Source organism: Vitis riparia, chromosome 4 (genome assembly GCF_004353265.1).
Source record: "Vitis riparia cultivar Riparia Gloire de Montpellier isolate 1030 chromosome 4, EGFV_Vit.rip_1.0, whole genome shotgun sequence".
NCBI classification, from domain to species: Eukaryota; Viridiplantae; Streptophyta; class Magnoliopsida; order Vitales; family Vitaceae; genus Vitis; species Vitis riparia.
In genome coordinates this window covers 24,387,345-24,407,472 of record NC_048434.1, presented here as the reverse complement: position 1 = coordinate 24,407,472, position 20,128 = coordinate 24,387,345, and the positions used below count along the sequence as shown (strand labels likewise).

The window sequence follows — 20,128 nt, the reverse complement described above, 5'->3', positions numbered from 1 at the left end:
TTATCAAGTGATTTTGAAGAATATCATATCTTATTGCTCAGTACATTTTTATATTTCATTTATCCATATTATAGTATTGACGTATATATACGCATTTTTATTCGATGATCTAAATTTAACTCTTTCGATAGATATCATTGATAATATCTGATTAATGAGAATGAGGTGAAACAAGATGTGTAAGTTTGAGTTTGATGCATATGGCAAACTTGAAACAAATACCATGGCCATAATCTGTCTCTCACTCGTGCAAACTAAGGTGGAGCCGTGGAGGTGGGGTTTGATGGTGAGTTATCATGGAATGTTTGATTTTATGAATCAAATAATTTTGAAAAATTGGAGGGAAGGGTTAGGCAGCTGTCTAACTGGCCTCTACCCCATTTGACGGTGCCCCTTTAGTTTCTTTCCCTGAAATGAGGTAAACCAAGGAGTTGCGTTTAAAGCCTTGAATCCCCAAATTGGATGACTAATCCTTCTCTCCCTTCATTTCTTTTAGGTGGTTTGCGTCCATTTGTACACTCCATAGTCCATACACATGGCCTTAATAATGTTGCTTTTGTTGAAATCCCATTCCCACCTCTTCTCTTATTTAACGGATCACCCATTTTCATTATTTATTATTTATTTTTGTTTTTTTTTTATAGAAATTAGAAATCAATATTTCAAAATGTAGTTTTTTAATAATATAAACAAAAACTCTTGTTTCAAAAAACCATAACTCTAATTGACAATATTTATATGCATGAATATCGAAATCAGACTAACTAATGAAACCAATTCTTGGTGAATCAATAATTGACTATATATTCAGCTTACCAAACTGTGGTGTGGTGCCGTTCCCCGGCCGCACCACCACAAAATCACCAACGCTTGTGCTATTAAAGCTCTGACTTAGACATCTAACCATCGCCGTGGTCTAGCCCCACAGGTGAAGTATATATTAAAAATAAGGATGTGCAGGCATTGACCCATACAGATTTCAGATCACTTTCTTAATACAATTCAAGTGATTTTGCCCACAAGTTGATCGTAAGCTCCCCCCAACGACCACCCACCAACCACCCTGACGTTGAAGTAAATATTTGATGCAAAAGCAAGGTGGATAAGCTTTCTAGATCAAGGGCATGTGCATAGATATATACAGATATTTTGGATCATCATCCCTCTAAATTGACCTTTGATGACGGTACTAGTTTTGGCTTAGTCCTATAAACAAAGATGTCAATAATATTCATGATTGAAACCTTGGAGTGTGAATGTTTATTTATTTTATTCAATATTGATAAATTACATGTATTGATCTCATTGTTTGTATTATCGTTCAATAACTTAGATTTTGTGATACGTTTTAATCTTTCAAACACATTAAACTTTTCCAAAACTTACACATCACTTCTTCATATGTGTCTCCCCATTTACTTCTGAAGAGGGTCATTTTCTATGAGTGAATAAGCAAGGGCTCTGACTAGTGCCCAATGAAGGGAGTCGTCCCCTAGTGCCTTGAACCCTTGATTGACTCAGTTGAGTGTTGTTGTTGTAAAATTAATATCAGAAAGACACATCGCTTGCTTTTCAATTCATCATTGTCAAGTGTTTAACAATGCTGCCACTTATCTTGACCAAGTTTTATTACACTCTCTGACACCTGAGTGTAGGTTGAAAAGTAATACTGCAAATGCTCCACTGGGTCGCCTGGGTAGGTACAAATTTAATACTAAAAATTGTATTTGCAGCACTGAGTCCAGGCTAATTTTAAATTTTCTTATGATATACTGACCACATTATTTTTCATACTGGCATGCATGACCCTCATTCATGAGCAACACCTCAACTTGGATTGGGACCAATTTTGATTATCCTTATCTCATATGTAGTGATGCCATCTTTTCTAAATTTAATGAGTTTTCATGACTTTAAAATTCGTCTTTATAACATATATAATGTAAGAAAATTATTTCTTTAATTGATGTGGGTATCATTTGAATTTATTTCTTTAACGGTTGAAAATTTTGAGGGAAAAAAAAAATAAAAAAATGAGATGATGAGAAAAAGAAGAAAAGTGAAAGTGTGGTCTATTTGTATACAGATTATTCCTGATTTAATGTTTCGTACATTACCCACTTTGATAATAATTTTGGCTGGTTGGGTTGGGTAAATGGTGTAAGAAGTGGAAAATCTTTCGGAAGCCCAGAAGACACAAGTATCCAAAATAGGAAAAGATGTGGAGTGGGAGTGGGAGTGGGGTCATGATTGCCTGAGTTACAGGCTGAAGGCTGAAGCACTGCAGAGGCACAGAGACTGAGAGTGCACCGCTGACTCCTTGCAATGCACATCACTACTGCTAGTGCTGGCAGCATTCTCTTCCTTGGAGGGATTTGGTAAACAATTACCATGCATTCTTCTCTATTTTCCATCTCTCTTCGCATTTTCTCTCTTGAGAAATCTTGAAAAGAAAAGTACCAGCACCACTTTCCTTGTTTCTTGCCCACCAAGCACAAAAGGTTTGCAATGGGTTTTCAGGGATTTCATGAGTTCTGTGGAGTAATCTTTGCTTTGCTGTTACATTTCCAGATGATTTTATCGTCGGGTTGTTTGTTTTCGCATTATGGTCTGTTTGGTTGCCCGGAAATTGTGGGAAAAATATTGAGACATTAGAGGGTTGGGTTTGTAATGCCTGTTGTTAGCTTTGAAGTTTTCTTGCATGTTCTTTTCTCACGCTTTCACACTAACCTAAGGGAGCATTAGGGTTTTCTTTGCTGTTTTGTAGAGATTTGATAACAATGTTTCTGAGCGTAATGTTATTTCAACAGATTGTTTGGGTTTTGATTATAAACTCTGTATTTACTCTTGAATTTGATATTTGAGATTTTGGGTCTGGAATAGCATGCTTGAATTCAATTTCTTGTGAAATGCAGAATTTGACCCTCTGTTTGGTTGGTGAGAAAACAGACAGAAACTCAAACCCACCCCAGCCCGGCTCAACCAAGAGGAGTTCTTTTTTTTTTTTTTTTGGAGGTTCTCTGAGATGATTAGGCTCATCAATTCACCATAATCCTGTTCACCTTGCATTTCCACTGATCTGATGTTTTCCAGGAAAAAAGTAAAAGCAACTAAAAATATTAGGAAAGAAAAAAAATTTGAGGCTATGTTTGGTTATTTGGAATTTTGAGGGAAAATATAAGGGAAAGAAAACAGAGAGGAAAAATAGAAGGAAATAAAAATCCAAGGAAAATAAAAAATAGATTTAAAGTTAATAAATTTTTATATGTCACTTTAAACTCACCTCACTTATTTTAACTCTTCAATATAAAGATTAAATAATTTAAAAATACATAAACTACTATTTAACTTTAATTGTATTCTATATAATGTAATCAAATATAAGAAATCATTTTTGTTAATAATTTTTTTTGTTCCCTTATTACTTTTCAAGAATCAAACATAACCTAAAAGAACTGCTAAAAGGCTATGGAAAGTGCATAGAACAACTAATATTATGTTTGTAGCATGCTTAAACATCTGAAAATCATGAATGGCTGAAGTTCTATCCTCCATATTTACCAAATCAGGATCCTGAACTATTTTCCTAGCATGCTTTTTATCCTTCAGTTGATCATGGTGAATCCCATTAATGTAGCAGAGGATTCATGAATCTGATTAACATATGTATTTGGGTACTGTCCAACTCCAATTGACCGATATATAAGTGGTCGGAATTGGGCATTATTCTCTTGCTTCTATGTAAAACTTGTCATGTATGAGTAAAGATTCATGAAACAGATAAAAGAAAGTGGGTGATCCTTCTTTGTTTCTTTTCCATTTTCCGTACATTTATTGACACTGTATAAGTAGCTTAAATAGACTAAAGATTCAGCAGAGAACTGAGTTGCTGCCTAATCAGTCATTAGATTGGTTTGTAGAATAGTTCTCATCAAGTTCCTTGTCTTGATTAATTACTCTTTAATGTTTATAGTCTTTATCTGAATCCACTTTCTGTATTTTAGGAAATGGAGAGTGATGATATTTGCATGGATGTGCTTTCTCGATTGCCTACCAAGACTTTGCTTGGCTTGAAGTGTGTCTGTAAGAGGTGGTGCCGCATTATCTCTGACCGCTCTTTCATTCAAGATCTGTTACAAAGACCAGAACCACTCGCGGGGTTCTTCTTCCAAGAGAGGTACCAATGGTGTGATGAAGATATCGGCACTATTAGCTATATTCCAGCCACAATGGAAGGTACCCAAGTGCAGCAAACCATCTTTAGTTTCCTCCCTGAGGATGTTGTCATCTTGGGATCATGCAATGGCTTGGTTTGTTGTCGGAGTGTCTTCCCTTCCCCAGATCCCTCCATCTTTGTCTGCAACCCCTCCAACAAGCAATGGATCAGACTGCTAGAAACTACTCCTGACAAAGAAAGCAGTTACGGTTTGGCATTCAATCCATTTCAAAGTCCTATAGACATGCCTACAAATTTCAAAGTGGTCAGGGTTAGTCAAGCCCAAACTGATATGGATGATGATTCATACTTCTCATTTGAAATATACTCTTCACAAGCCGGGGCATGGAAGAAATCGAAGGAGATCTGCCAGTGCAACCACAATTTATTCAAGAACAAAGGCATTTTTGTTGGAGGGATCTTGCATTGGCTGACTGATGGTGACCAAGTCCTTTCATTTAACGTAGAAAATGAGTTATCATGGTTGATTTCAGCACCATTCCCCACTATACACTTAACTGCCATCCCTGAGATGTGCATTGGAGAGTCTAGAGGTCGATTGCATTACATCATGATCTCTGAAGATGGACTTCAAGTATGGGCTCTGGAGGATTATTACGATTCAAATTGGTCACTTGTCCACTCAACAACTCTAGAGGTGATGGAGGAAGAAAACTCACAGTTGCTCTACAATACTCGTGATAGAGTAGCACAAAGGATTAGCATTGATTCAATCCCATGGATGGATCCTTTGGCCTTTAAGGATGGTCTTTTACTGATGAGGGTATCGACAAAGATAATCTTGTACTGCATGGGGACGAGGAAGATGGAGGAACTGTGTAACCTTTCCAAGCTGGGGAGAAACTCCATCTTTGGCCCTTTGGTGATTCCATACTCTTTGAGCTTGGCTCCACTGAGTCAGACATAGCTGGTCTATGCCCTTCTCTTAATTTTGCTGTGCTGGTTTTTGTGTACAGAGGAGGCTTCTATATGCCCATTTTTTGCTTGGCATGCAAAGAAATATATAACATAAAAAAATGAAAGTAAAGAATCTGTTGTGATCTGAGATTGGTTATCAAGAACATTGACTGAACTTGGATCAAGACGTATCTTTCCTTTGAGTTCTGACACTACATATTGATTTGTATCTTTGTGTTTCTAAACCATCAGGGTGTTGGCTTCCATGCTTTTATTCTGTTGGAAAATTGGAATTGGTAATGGGTTTATCATATGATACAGATACAAACTCTTTGCATGTTGATGAGCATAAAATGCAGGATATGGAGGGAAGAGGGAAGGCCCCCCCTGTCGATGAGCAGGGAGTTACAGGATCAGGCTCAGGCTCAGGCTCAGACTCATGGACTGGACTCATTAAAGGGCCATTTGATGCTCAGTATAAGTTGTTTTTAAGGACAAATTTGATGTATTTTATTTCTTATAGAGTGTTTTAAGCCACAATTGAAATCAAAGTAGGAGGAATACTTGGAAAACCGTATATAAATATAAAACATCTTTATATTAAATAAGAGTGCATTTTGACAGTAATTTTCATAAGCGTATTTAGTATTTTTAATACTTGAAAAATCAAAAAATTTAAGTATCAGAAATACCAAAAAACACTTTTCAGAATTATTGTCTAAAATATTGTTCTTTGTATTTGAGTTGTGGAATCAAAAAATAGGTTTTAAACTTTTTATGATTGGATTTGGGCCATTTATATGGAAATGAAAAATAAATATTCAAACAATACTTTCTTAAACAACTGCTGGAGATTTGCTCCCACCACTAACTTTACCAAAATACTTCTCAAATAATAATAATAATTTTTTTATTATGAAATAAATCATTATTCTTCATGAAAATGTTTTATGCTTATCTACAGGACGATAATTTTATAATATTTTCATATTTTTAATTACTTTCCAAAATATTTTTAAAATAAATTCTTAAAAAACTATTTTCGGATGCTTTTGGAGAGCCACGTGAGTCATGTGACTTCAATTTCTACGGGGCAAGCTCATTTGAACTTGTTTTTCCTTTTTGGTTTAATTAATATGGGAATTTTTTTTTTAAAGAAGAAGCATATCACGTGCGGCGCGCATGACCAACCCCCTAGCACCCCACCCCACCCCACCCCGGCTATAACTAAAACCGGACCACCGGATATACCAAGATGGAGAGAGCTGGCGAGTCATTCCGATCTCGCACTCCGATCTGGGTTACCTGCTGCGAAAACCCTAATTCGGTCTTCGCCATTGCCGGAATCTGAAACCCTGGTTCACTCTCTTCTATTTTGAAACCTTTATTTAGTCTTTTTCCAAAAGGAATCGTATATCTTTGAAGAAAGAGGGCATGGAAGAATACCCGGAAGAGCTTCGGACTCCGCCAGTATCTCTCATATCTCTGGTGGGATGTCCAGAGCTTCACTCCTTGATCTCCACGCATCTCCACTCCGAGCAACCTCCCATCAACACGTTGGCGTTGCCTGACTTCTCCGCGATCTCTATTATGAATCGCTCCAACAAGGAAATCCGCGTTCCCGTTGCGGGAATTTTGAAGAGGGATTGGTTGCTCAAGCATCGCACCAGGATTCCTGCCGTTGTTGCTGCTTTGTTCACTTCCGATCACATTTCTGGTGATCCCGCCCAGTGGCTTCAGCTCTGCACCCATGTCGAAAACCTCAAGTACCGCCTCTTTCCTTACTTTATTCAACTGCTTCATTCTTAGTAAAACTCGAGAGACGCGGTTTCGTTTTGACTATTTCAAGAGTTTGCTTGGCAATTCAATTCGATAAGGGCAAATCAATTATATCACTTTCTTGTCAGGTTGGTTTGTTTCAAAGGGCCGGAAATGTTTTGCCTTTCTAATAAGCTGATTATTCAGATGATCGTCAGAGACTTGAACAGACAGTTTTTTCGTTTTGCTTCCAGATTGTTGAAATTGCTAGAGGGCCATATAGACATTCTTTGAGAAAATTTGTGATTTGGCAGCTTCTTTTTAGCATCCCATTAACTGAAATACCAAAATTACAATGGTCTTATGGGTTCTTAGCAGAGGGTGTCATTGCAAGGTGGTCAATTGTGCGAGATTGACTTGCCATTTTGATATTGCTTCTGATATTTTCTAAGGTTCGTTAAAGCCCCTGTGGCCGTGGTTGTGGTTGTTAGGCAAAAAGTGAATGATAAATAAATAAAATTTGAGTGGTTGTTAAGAATTTTCTTTAAATTTTCTTAAAAGAACAAAAAAATAAATTAAAAAATTAGGTGGTAGGATCATCTTTTTTCACAATCACTTCACTGAAGGTATGACAAGACCTTGGTTTCTATAATATAAACCTCTATATATTGCTCCTGTCTAAGTCTTATAAGTCTGTCATGTTCATATTTGAAGAATTATGTTTCTGATTCTAATGCTGATATTTTATATAGTTGAAGTATGACTGAGTAGAGTCGTTTCAATTGTTAAATGCTCATATGGATGATCCTTTATATTCTGGTTGTCTGAATGTGGGCAGAGCTGTTGTTCGTGCAAGGAACATCAAATTGGTTCTAGTTGTTGTGCAGTCAACTTCTAAGGGTAAGTTATCATAATTACTTTAGTAGTTATATAACTTTGATATGCATCTGACCCTTGAAATAGCAAAAGATTAACTAAAGAGGGTCAGCAAGTAGTTATTAGGTTTTTGTGTTTTTTTATTCACGGCCATTATTTTTTAAATTCAATTCTCATTTTTCTTTCATAATCTCCTGGAGAAAAACCTAGTACCAATTTTTTTTTTTAAAACTAAAGTCATTATATGACGGCTGCATGTTTTCTGATTAAGTTCGTGAATCTTCTGGTGATTAAACATCTATTTCCATGATGAGATAACTAGTGGCTGCTAATTTATTCTTAGGAAGTTCCACAACCATGAACTAACTTCCTGCCAAATCGTGATGAAAAATTTGTATGCAAGAGTAAAAGAAGGAATTTTTTTTTAAATTAATAATGATGACTTTAAAATCTCAAACATGTACAGTCCTGTTGAAAATAATTGTTTTCTTATTGATTTAGTCATAAGAATGAATACATTAGTTTCTCTTTGATTAAAGGAAGGCCTTTGGCTGTTCTTGTCTGTTTAAGGGACACTATGGGAATATGATAATAGGTTTATAATTACCATATCAGCTTATAAATGTCATAGTTAGTGATAGAAGTGCTACTTCATTTTGTAATTTGTTTGTTCTTTTGGTGTTCTTTTTTGGGGGATTGGGTTGGTTTGCCCGGGGAGTTTCAATATATATATATATATATATATATTTTAATTTCATCATTCTTTGAGTATTATTAGGATAACAAGAAAGAAGAAGTGTTATGATGAGGTCATTTGATGCAGATGACATTAGCGAAGATCGTATGATTGCTCTGCGGAAGCGTGCTGAATTAGATTCCAAGTACCTTATTACCTTCATCCAAAATGATGCTTCAGAACTAAAACAATCTCTTAACAGGTGTGTGAATTTCTCTTAATGTACCTGTACCATTCGTTTGTTGTTTTCTCTTTGAACATTATTGTCATTGAATGAAGCAACCATTTTGCAGGCTGGCAAGTACATTTGCTGAATTAGCAAATACATACTATAGGGATGAAGGACGAAGGATCAAAACACGTGTTGAAAAGAAGAATACCAATTCTGTTGAGTTGAATATCCGCTACTGCTTCAAGGTACTAGCCTCAATTTTTATTGGTTTCAAAAATGGAAAGTGCTTAATTGCTTGCAGTTTCAGTCTTTTTGTATACCATTTTTATCACACAACTTTAGTAAATTAACATTTTTCATTTTGGAGTTAAATAAAACCCTGAGATACCCAACGTCTTGCAAGTGAATCCCATTTCTTCAAGTAGAAGCATGCAATTTAGAGAATACTTACCATAAAGGGAATTTTAGGATATTTACTATTATCAATGCATAGACTCTGTCAATTATTCTAAATGTTGCATGTGTTTTCTCTGGTTGGTCATTATTTATCTAAACTCTATGAATTGCTAGGTTGCTGTATATGCAGAATTTCGAAGAGACTGGGCTGAAGCTTTGAGGTTTTATGAAGATGCATATCACACACTGCGAGAGGTATGCCTTTTATGTAGCTCTAAACTTATCACCAATTTTCTGTTGTCTTTTCTTTTTGGCCTGTTGGCGGTCTTTGTATACTTTTTGTGTAGTAGGTTGCTTCTCCATTTTTGTTGGGTGTTCGATACTCTATTTTCTATCTCATTGCCTATTATGAAAAAAAAAAGGATCTTAATGTAGGTTTATAATCTAGTCTTAACCATCAATGGTCACTTTTCTGTTTTTTCACAGGTACTTGGTGCTCTACTTGGGCCCTCTATCATGGATGATATTCTTATATTAGGACATAGATTTCTACCTGAAATATGGATTTAAAGTTTCCTTCGAGTGTTTTTTCAAAAATTTATTGCGAATCCAAGATGCAATGTTCCCTCACTGATGTTAGAAGCATCATAACCTCTTAGAGGTATATTAGAAACCACCTAATAGAAAAGGGGGTGCAACCCAGGAAGTTGGAGGTGTGCAAAGTGTTCCAAACATAAAACGTAATGTTTTTGTCATCATCATTACTTGGATTTAAGTTAACAAAAGAAATTGTTTTAAATTATAAACAAACCTAGTTTTGTGCATAAGTTTGGTATAAAATGCATTAACATAGCATAGGTAATAAAGAAATCAACTGTATAATAAAGAATTTTGCACTCTTTGGTGTGATGTGGGTCCTTCCTTTGTCGGTTAGAGAGACCCTCCTTGGTTGGCATGGTTCCTTTGTGGGCAAGAAGCATCAAAAGGTGTGGAAGACAGCCCCCTTATGTCTCTTTTGGGTGGTTTGGAAGGAAAGAAATAGGATTGCATTTGAAAATGAGGAGCTTTCGATTCAAAGGATGGAAAAATTCTTTTGTTTGTAGTTATTGGTCTTGGACTAAATTGTTTATAGACAAAAGACCTATATCTTTAATCGACTTTTTTTATTGGTTGGGTACTAGATGAGGGTGGGTGTGTTTTTTGTATCCCCTCTTCTTTTTGGTTTATGCCTTGAGGTGCCTCTTGTATACTCCCTGTATACTTTGGGTTGACTTTTGGGTGCCCTTTACTCTTTATATATAATATACTCTTGCGTTTTTACTTATAAAATATATAAATATTTCCTCCTATTTTATTTTTGAGAAATTAGAAGTTTGCTTAAAAAAAAAAAGAAAAAAAAAGAGAGTAAAGCTATAAAAATCTTCAGAAAATAAAGTAAACTCTTACATGAATCATAAAAGAAGGGAGTAAAATCATCTCTTTTGCTGTCACATTTTGACTCTTCCCATGCAGTGTTTATGATCATAAGCCTTTTGTTTTTTATCCAACCTTGACATGCAATTTTGTATATAGATGATTGGGACGGCAACAAGGTTACCAGCAACTCAACGGTTAGTTGAGATTAAAACTGTTGCAGAGCAATTACATTTCAAGATATCAACCTTATTATTGCATGGTGGAAAGGTGATAGAAGCAGTTAAATGGTTTCGCCAGCACAATGCTTCTTACAGAAAGCTGGTGGGAGCACCAGAAGTCATGTTTCTTCATTGGGAATGGATGAGCAGGCAGTTTTTGGTATTTTCTGAGTTACTGGAGACAAGCTCTGTAACCATTCAGAGCAGTTCGTCCTTAGTTTTAGGCACTGCGGACAACCCTTTGACTGAGTGGGAATTGATTCCAGCTTACCATTATCAGGTGGTCTTCTTTAACTTCTAATATCTTAAAGATTTATCCTTCTCTAAACTGGGCTGAACTTGCACAAGTTTTTTAACTCCTGCTTACACCATTAATATTTCTGAGCATCACTTAATTGTAGACGAAAAAATGTGTTATTTCTTTAAAATTTGCTAGATTTGTATGGTTCTCTAGAATCATGTGGTTGCATTGATTTCCTCTTGAGGAGAAATGTAAAGTGGAATTGTAACTAAATTTGGTGTATTTTTCAAACACACCACATTCACCATTGATAGTCATTTTTATGATAGTATAAATTCCGTTTGTAAGTGTATCAGTCATAGAAGAGTTAGGAAGTCTTGGCTCCAAGTGGAATATTCATGCTTGTCAATCAGGAATTTTTTTTCCTTTATGCCCTAGTCAATGGGTTTCAAAGACAAATAAGTATTGTCATTGCTTGACCTTTATTATACCATCACTCACCTTCTCATATATTACTTATGGCACCTTATATCGGCATCTTGTCCTGCTGTTCTAGTGTCATTAGAGTGTGGGATTTTAACTCTCTCTCTCTCTCTTAGTAATTTCCTTTTATCTTGTAGGATTCCTTCACTCTCAAATTATAACCTTCACAAGCCTCAATTATTTTTTCTTGTCACTGGTGCTTTCTTTGGATTTCCTTGGTACATGAGCAAAGTTCTTCAATGGTCTCTCCCTCAATTCATCACTTAGTGGAACAACTTCCAAGACTACTACATCCCAACTTCTTCGAAGTTGGATGAGCAACTCCACCAAATTTTTTACAATGCTTCAGAGTTAAAGGTGTTCCGTTCATTGGGTTCCTCATTTAGCTAATCAAATGGTATGGGGGTTGTGGAATCAAGTGATTAGAGGGAAGTATGGAGAAGATAGAGGGGGTTGGTGCTCTCGGGAAGTGAGAGAGGCTCATGGTATGGGGATGTGGAAAGGAATAAGGATGGATTGGGAGTTGGTGAGCGATAGGATGGTTTTCATTGTTGGTAACGGGAGGAGGGTGAGATTTTGGAGGGATAGATGGTGCGGGGATTCTCCTTTGTGTGTGTCTTTTCCTTCACTTTGTGCATTGACTGTTGATAAGGAAGCGTGGGTGGCAGATTTTTGGGACCCTTTGGCTGAGGGGGGCTGGGGGAGTTGGAATCCTTGTTTTTTAAGAGCTTTCAATGATTGGGAGGTAGAGGAGGTGGAAAGATTTTTGGAGCGACTACATCGTAAGAGAGTTCTTGAGGATGTGGAGGATATGGTGTCCTGGACTGAAACTAAGAGTAGAAAATTCTCGGTCAAGTCTCTCTACTTTGCCCTTGAAGCGGGTTGTTCGTCTCTGTTTCTTTCAAGCTATATTTGGAATGTGAATGTGTAGCCCAAGATTAGTTTCTTTGCATGGGAGGCTACGTGGGGCAAAGCCTTAACCTTGGACATGGTCCAGAAAAAAGGACGGGCATTGGCAAATAGATGCTTTATGTGTCTTGAGAAAGAGGAGACCATAGACCATCTTCTCCTTCATTGTTCAAGAACAAGGGTTTTATGGGATCTACTTTTTACTTTATTTGGGGTGTCCTGGGTGTTGCCTTCTTCAGTTAAAGAGACTCTTCTAAGCTGGCATGGTTCTTTTGTGGGCAAAAAACGTAAGAAGGCGTGGAGAGCTGCTCCTCTTCACATTTTTTGGACGGTTTGGAAGGCGAGGAATAGGTTGGCTTTCAAGGATGATATGTTGTCAATTCAGATTGAAATACTCTTTTATTCTTTCTTTTTGGTCTGAGACTAAGTTGTTCATAGTTGATTGCCCTCTAACTATAGCTAATTTTAGCGATTGGTTGGGCTCTAAATAGGGTTGTTTTGTTGGGCCATCTTTGTTCTTTAGGCTTTTTTGAAGGTGGGTGTATAGGTTTGTATACCTTGAGTCGCCTTTTTGGCGTCTCTTTTTATATATGAAATCTTATTTACCTATCAAAAAAAAATTTAGCTAATCAAATGGTGGATTCGCTAGCAAAGTGGGAAGCTAAACTTCCTTTTTGTTTTGCAGGAGATTTTCTACCTCCCTGGGTACTGTTGATATATTTGTATCTTTTACTTCCTCTGATCAGACATTGTAGTGTTCTATTCAGGGAAGGATTTCTCATCCTTCTCTGTCCTCATTTATTTCATGACACTGAAGTGATTGTTTTTATTAATTAAAAAAAGAAAAAAAGACTTTCCCTAGGTATATGCTCTTTTACGTTTCTCTTGCTAGTCAAAAAAGGACATGGGTAATGATAGCAGCTACTGAATTGTTTTGACCATGTGAGCAGGATGGTTTCTTGGTTTGACATACTCCTTTGTCTTGACTTCTCTGATAGATATTATGGTCCACCATACATATCCTCATGTGAATTGGATGCAACATGATATTTTTATATTTTGTTCCTTTTCCTGAAATTTTTTTTGAAGTCTTAATTGCTTTTTTCCTTTAATCAGGTAAAGGATATTTTTTTCCCTGGGTTACATCTCAATATTTTATCTTGAAACAGCTTGCAGCCCACTACTTAAAGGAGAAGAGGTCCTGCTTGGAACTTGCACTGTCAATGACAGAAACTGCTGGTGAGATTGATGGCACTGCTGAATCTGTGGTTCCTTCTGTTTATGTGGGACAATTTGGTCGATTACTTGAGCAAGGAGATGCATTTTCTATGCAACCGTAAGTCTTGACCAAACGCTATTCATATGTTGTCACTTGGATTACATCCTACTTTTTCTGCTTTGCTTATTTCTCATCTGCCTTTGCAGTCTTACAGATGAAGAGTATTTCCGTTATGCTCTGGCAGAGGGAAAGAGGTTCCAAGACTCCTTTGAAATTATTGCTCTGCTCAAAAAATCTTTTGAATCATACAGTAATCTCAAGATCCAGAGGATGGCATCTTTATGTGGATTCTTAATGGGTAGAGAATATTTTGCTGTAGGCGACTTCAGTAATGCAAAATTGCATTTTGATAATGTTGCAAACCTTTACAGACAGGAAGGGTGGGTCACTTTATTGTGGGAGGTCTTGGGTTACCTACGAGAGTGTTCAAGGAGACATGGTTCAGTGAAAGACTTTATTGAATACTCCCTTGAAATGGCTGCGATGCCAATATCATCTGATGCTAGTGTGCCATCTTTCAATTTTAAAGAATGTGGCCCAGCTGGTCCTCCAACTATCCAACAGCGAGAAATCATAAACAAGGAAGTTGTTGGGCTTGTCAGAGGAGAATTAGGTTTTACATCAATTGAAGACAATAATAATCTCACAGTAACTGAAGCTCATCCCCTCCATCTTGAGATTGATCTTGTCAGTCCCCTTAGAGTGGTATTTCTTGCCTCAGTTGCTTTTCATGAACAAATAGTCAAGCCTGGTGCACCAACATTGATAATGCTGTCACTTCTATCGCACTTACCCCTTACTTTTGAGATTGATCAATTAGAAGTTCAGTTCAATCAATCTCATTGCAACTTTACTATCATAAATGCTCAGAGACCTCCCTCAGCGGCAATTTCCAGCGGTCAACAGGGTTGCCGAGTGGAGAGCACTCCTGTTCTAGCACTTGTTATGAACAAATGGCTACGGTTAAGATATGAAATAAAATCTGGTAAGTCAGTTATTCTCTTCTTCATTACTTAAGGTTTTGAACATATGCTAGTTTTGACACACACAGCATATACCTGCCATGATACTGTCAATGAATGGTTTTACCTGGGAGATTTTTAAACTAGCTGACAGCATGAGATCATCAGGTCTGACTTGGTCAAATATTCTTAGGTCTTACTCGTAGTTGTTGGTGCACCTTTGCTTTAGGGTTTAAAACCCCTCATCTGTGATTTTTTTTCCTCCCAATTTTTATTTTTATTTTTATTTTTTAAGAAAAAGAAGGTTGAGAAGTTGAAGTTAAAACCCTTGTGTTTTTTTTTTTCTTTTTCTTTTTTGGTTAAATATAGTTGAGGTTGTAGTTGTGCAGTTGTGATGCACTGTTGCTTAGCCTATCCCATTCTATCAACCAGCTAACAGGTGCAATGCACCCATAGCACACCCCACTTTTAATGTTTAATATGTGATCTTCTGTTTCACTCTTTCTTCCTTTTTTTTTTGTGTTTTTTGTCTTCCAAATAAAAACAGTTGCTTGCACCAGATTGCAGCAGTCCTAGTCAAGTGACTGGCCAGATGACAGAGTCAATCCTTTTTTTTGTTTTGGTTTCTGTTTTTGTTTTTGAAAGGAAAGGCTGAAATAATTTTTTAACATCTTTTACTTTAAATCAAATCTAATTCATCCTCATGTAATTCTTGTATTGTGATGACAATTTTTACACTCCCTTCTTTAATCTTCCAAAATTTCAAGGTTCTACGGTCCATTTCCTCAGTTCTTCCTCCAAGTGTTCTAATAGACATTAAAGCAATCCCTATTCCATCCTCTCCCTTCCATGATAGGATTTTTTTGGGGTTTCCCTTAAGATGGTAAGTTCATTCTTAAGTCAGCTACTTAGGCCGTGAGAAAGCCTTTGGTGTACCTTAGATCCAAAATCCTACATTGGATTTGGAAATTAAGGTGGTGTTTGTTTTTTGGCTGAATAGAAAAGGCCTAATTAGATAATAAGTTCAATTTAGTTTTGTTGATTGATATCAATTGGTTACTTTTAGTTAAATTAAAAAAATCAAATATTTTGGTTTTTTCTATTCAACCAAAAAATAAACACCACCTAAATCTTATGCTAAAAATAAAAAATTTCCTTTGGTTGGTTATCATAAATGCCCTCCCTATTTGTGACCTAATAGCTACAAGAATGAAAATTTCAAACATGTGTTGTCTATGCAATCAAAATATTGAAAATATTGATCATATTTTTAAAAATTGCCCTTTTGTCCAAGGAATTTGGGATTGCATCAAGTTTAATTGTCCTACGCCTCCTTTGCTTGAAGGTGATTTTTTTTTTAATCTTGGATTGAAATGGTGTATGGAAACTATAAAATTAATTGCAAAATTTTCACATGTCCGATGGAAAAAGTTGTCATTATCTTGTGGATTGTATGGATCTATAGAAATCATATAGTGTTTAAGAAGATCCAATCCAACCCCTTTCTCGTTATTGAGAAAGCTACCTTAAACTTTCAAAATCCATAGGAATATGTAACTGACTCTTATCTTCAAAACGAGGGACGTAATGTCCCTCAAGTGGTTGAAAAATGGATTCATTGGATTCCTCCAATTAGTGGAAATTTCAAATTAAAACTTTGATGGTTTAAGGGTAGAGAATAGAAGTGCATCAAGACGGGTTATTAGAGACTCTAATGGAATGATAAAAATGGCTGCAAGTAGGCATATGGGTAATGCATCAATAAAAAAGTTCACTTAATTTTTCACTGTGCTTCCATGCATTTCTATGTTCTTTTTAATTTTAATTTTTTTCCCTTAATTCTTGTTTAATTGTGGTCTTTTTCTTGCTAATTGCTTTAATTAAAATAATATTTGATAGTACATAAAAGCATGTTACTGAATGATATTGGCCTTTAAAATCTGGCTCAAGTGGCCATGGCCTGGGGTGGGGATTAGGGAGGTTTTGGGTTGAATTCCAGGTGACACAGAAAAATGGTCACCTGCAAAAAGAGATAGTTGTGAATAAGGTATTGATGTGTCTCGTATTTTTGACACATTCTTAGAATATTTGTGCATTTAAATTCATACACACACACACACAAACTTATGGTGCATAATATGATAAAATAAACAAGATGGAAAAATAGGAAAAAGATAATACAATACATTATATTCACAACTAGGACTTCAATTTTGATATCCAAATAACAATTTGCTGTAGGCATCAGTCAAGAGGTAGGACTCTTGACTCATTTCGGTATGGACTATTTCAGCTTCTACAAGATTATGGAGCAGAGTAATAAGCCAGATTGTTGAACTGTCATAGTGAACCTGAGTGGTTCACCAACCTTTAGTTTTTCTGCTATAAGAGATTATTCAAAAATTGGTTCCAGTAAATTATGATTTTTATTCTACCTCTGTAGGCCACTATTATTCACCTAAATAAATTCACTTTTATGCAAGAAATGTACAACTCCACCCAAGTTGTTCAAATAGTGTGATTGGGTTGAATTGCCCCACCATTTTGCGGAATAGACTGCTAGGCCAGATTTTAGAGCATCACTGAAATGTTCATTCACTGCTTTTTAGTTGTTCCTCAGGATATCAATAGTAGCATTATTGTTTCAGTTTGTACCAACTTTTATGTGCTGTGAATGTAAGAAAAGTCATGATTTTTTTTCAGAGCAGAGTGGGAAGCTTGAATGCATATCTGTAATTGCAAGAATAGGGCCCCACGTCAGTATATGTTGCAGAGCTGAAAGCCCTGCCTCAATGGATGATTTACCGCTGTGGAGGTTTGAAGACCATGTGGACACATATCCAACCAAGGATCCTGCTCTATCATTCTCTGGTCAGAAGGCTATTCAAGTTGAAGAACCAGATCCACAGGTGGATCTTAATTTAGGTGCTTGTGGACCTGCATTAGTTGGAGAGAAGTTCATCGTACCTGTTACTGTGACCTCCAAGGGACATGCAATCTATGCTGGTGAGTTGAAGATTAATCTAGTGGATGCAAAGGGAGGTTTCTTGGTAAGTCCAAGGGACATGGAACCCATGTCTAAAGACGATCATCATGTTGAACTTATTGGAATTGCTGGACCAGAAGGGGAAGACGAATGTCAAACTGGTCCTGATAATATAAGGAAAATTCAGCATTCTTTTGGACTGGTTTCTGTTCCATTTCTAAACTGTGGAGACTCGTGGACCTGCAAACTAGAAATCAAATGGCACCGACCTAAATCAGTTATGCTATATGTGTCATTGGGCTATTCTCTGCATAGCAATGAATCTACTTCACAAAAGGTCCACATTCACAAGAGCTTGCAAATTGAGGGGAAGACTGCTATTGTAGTTGGCCATCGTTTCATGCTGCCATTCCGACAAGATCCTCTATTGCTGCCAAGGATGAAGCCACTTCCTGATGCTGATCAGTTGGCTTCACTGCCTCTGAATGAAAAAAGTGTTCTCATTGTTAATGCAAGGAACTGCACTGATGTTCCATTGCAGTTAATATCCATGTCTATTGAAGCGGACAATGATGGTGCAGGGAGATCATGCAGTGTTCGACATGGAGGCGAGGACATAGTAGCTCCTACCCTTCTTGTGCCAGGAGAAGAGTTCAAGAAGGTCTTTCATGTTATTCCAGAGGTGAAGTCTTCCAAGCTGAGCATAGGTACAGTATTTCTAAGATGGAGGAGAGAGTGTGGGATCAAAGAGCAATCCAGTTGTAATACAGAAGCAGCTGGAGTTTTGACCAAGCATGGACTTCCTGATGTAAATGTAGAGTTATCTCCATTGATTGTGAGGTTGGAGTGTCCTCCTCATGCCATCCTTGGAGTTCCCTTCACATACATGATTAAAATTCAGAATCAGACACATTTGCTTCAAGAGATCAAGTTCTCATTGGGAGATTCACCAAGTTTTGTGTTATCTGGCTCCCACAATGACACCATTTTCGTTATTCCCAAAACCGAGCACAGCCTCAGTTACATGCTTGTGCCCCTGGCCTCTGGTTCACAACAGCTGCCAAGAGTTACTGTGACTTCAGTGAGATATTCAGCTGGGTTCCAACCCACAATTGCTGCATCAACGATTTTTGTCTTTCCCTCAAAGCCACATTTTGATCGTGTGGTTGTGGTTGAGACAGGAGACAATGCAGTGGAGTCCATTGCAGCCTAATAAAAGCCAATCTGGGATCTTGAAATCCTCTGCAGAAGCCAGGTAGTGATAGGGATGCAGAAGCATGATTACTTATTGAGTCTTCTTTGATTGCCTCTTATCAATCATTACACTTGCTGGTCCAATGTGCTTGAAGCAAGCCCGTCGTTGCATGGAACTTTTTGGTGCTGGACTCGTCCAGGATTCCTGGGACGCCTGCTATTGGGGACCCTAGGGCCCCTTAGTCGGTTGCCGCTGGCCCATTTTGGGGGATTTGGAATTGTAACTACTGCTGCTGGTGAGTGGTGGGGTGATTGGTTTTGTATTTCAGGAGATATTGGTTTTGAAAAGGAGGTTATTATCTATAGTCAAATTCCTGCGCTCTCGGTTGTAACAGAATCATTTGATGTGTGAAAGTCTCAATAAATTCGTCTCTGCACATGAAGTGATAAATTAAAGTTTGTGAGGATTGGGAGGAGGGAGGGGTGAGGGCAAAGGCTATTTAACAGGGTCACTGGAAGCGTTGCCCCTTGCAGATGGGAGGTGAATGAGGGGGTGGCAATAATAATAGAGTGTCTTAACTGTCAAAAGCAGCAATTAGTATTTTGTTGAAGAAGCCAAGCCCCCCATCACAAAAATGACTACACTTAGCTCCTCCCATGTCTAAGGCGTAATATCATCATATGAAATACAACCATTAAATGCATTTATGATCACCGACTAACCTAAACAGAAGAAGCAAGCAAAGTTTGAGCTGATGGGGCCGGGTTGAGTTTGCTAGCAATCCTCAATTGAATTAATTCCAACATGATTCCATCTTTAACACAAGATACACTCATACTCAATTCAAATGATTGGACCTTTGTTTTGTTGCAAGGGTAGGGTTAGACTTTCAATTATATATAGATGGATTGCATCCGATTATATAGCTTTTATATGTTTATACTAAATTTTTAAATGAAAAATGAAACAATACTTCAAAAATAATTAAAATAAAGTGAAATTAATTTGTTTATGGTGTAATTATATATATAGCTTTCCTCCCTTCTCCCATTGTAAGATATTTATCTCCTTATATAAGTGTGTTTTATGTTTTTATTATACCTCCTATTATGGATGATTTTCAAATTATGTAAATAAAGTTTGTTACTGAAGATGTCAAACTTCTGGATGAGCATCGTAAAGATTACACTCTACCCTAAGCACATTCCTTGTGATGCTCCACCAACCAGACAAGTTTATTCTTCAACTAAGTAGTAAGAATGTGACTCCACAGTCCAAAGCAGCCTATCAGCCATCATCACTCAGCCGAAAGTAAGATTCTCGGTGAAAATGTCTAAAGTGCTACAGTAGAAAGTGACTTTTACTGT

At 37.0% G+C, this 20,128-nt stretch overlaps 2 protein-coding genes across 3 annotated transcripts; both read left to right on the top strand.

Annotated features, from left to right (window-relative positions):
- The first annotated feature begins 2,210 nt into the window (after positions 1-2,210).
- LOC117913393 (F-box protein At5g49610-like) lies at positions 2,211-5,500 on the top strand. 2 transcript variants are annotated; one of them, XM_034828363.1, is made up of 2 exons: positions 2,211-2,378; positions 4,005-5,500. In XM_034828363.1, the coding sequence occupies exon 2, from the start codon at positions 4,008-4,010 to the stop codon at positions 5,142-5,144; it is 1,137 nt and encodes a 378-aa protein (XP_034684254.1). In that variant the 5' UTR covers positions 2,211-2,378; positions 4,005-4,007; the 3' UTR covers positions 5,145-5,500. The 2 variants fall into 2 exon arrangements, with proteins under 2 accessions (XP_034684254.1, XP_034684253.1); XM_034828362.1 differs by having other exon boundaries at positions 2,211-2,501.
- An 883-nt stretch (positions 5,501-6,383) lies between these two features.
- LOC117912577 (trafficking protein particle complex subunit 11) lies at positions 6,384-19,207 on the top strand. The gene is made up of 9 exons (XM_034827217.1): positions 6,384-6,900; positions 7,731-7,792; positions 8,592-8,706; positions 8,798-8,921; positions 9,247-9,327; positions 10,645-10,986; positions 13,509-13,675; positions 13,765-14,603; positions 17,284-19,207. Exons 1-9 carry the CDS (start codon positions 6,569-6,571, stop codon positions 18,777-18,779), a joined length of 3,558 nt encoding a protein of 1,185 aa, XP_034683108.1. The 5' UTR covers positions 6,384-6,568; the 3' UTR covers positions 18,780-19,207.
- Positions 19,208-20,128: the final 921 nt, after the last annotated feature.

Coding starts and splice junctions, on each gene's coding strand:
- LOC117913393 (XM_034828363.1), top strand. CDS start 4,008: ATGGAGAGTGATGATATTTGCATGGATGTGCTTTCTCGATTGCCTACC.
- LOC117912577 (XM_034827217.1), top strand. CDS start 6,569: ATGGAAGAATACCCGGAAGAGCTTCGGACTCCGCCAGTATCTCTCATA. Junction 6,901..7,730: donor ACCCATGTCGAAAACCTCAA/GTACCGCCTCTT, acceptor GAATGTGGGCAG/AGCTGTTGTTCGTGCAAGGA. Junction 13,676..13,764: donor GATGCATTTTCTATGCAACC/GTAAGTCTTGAC, acceptor CTGCCTTTGCAG/TCTTACAGATGAAGAGTATT.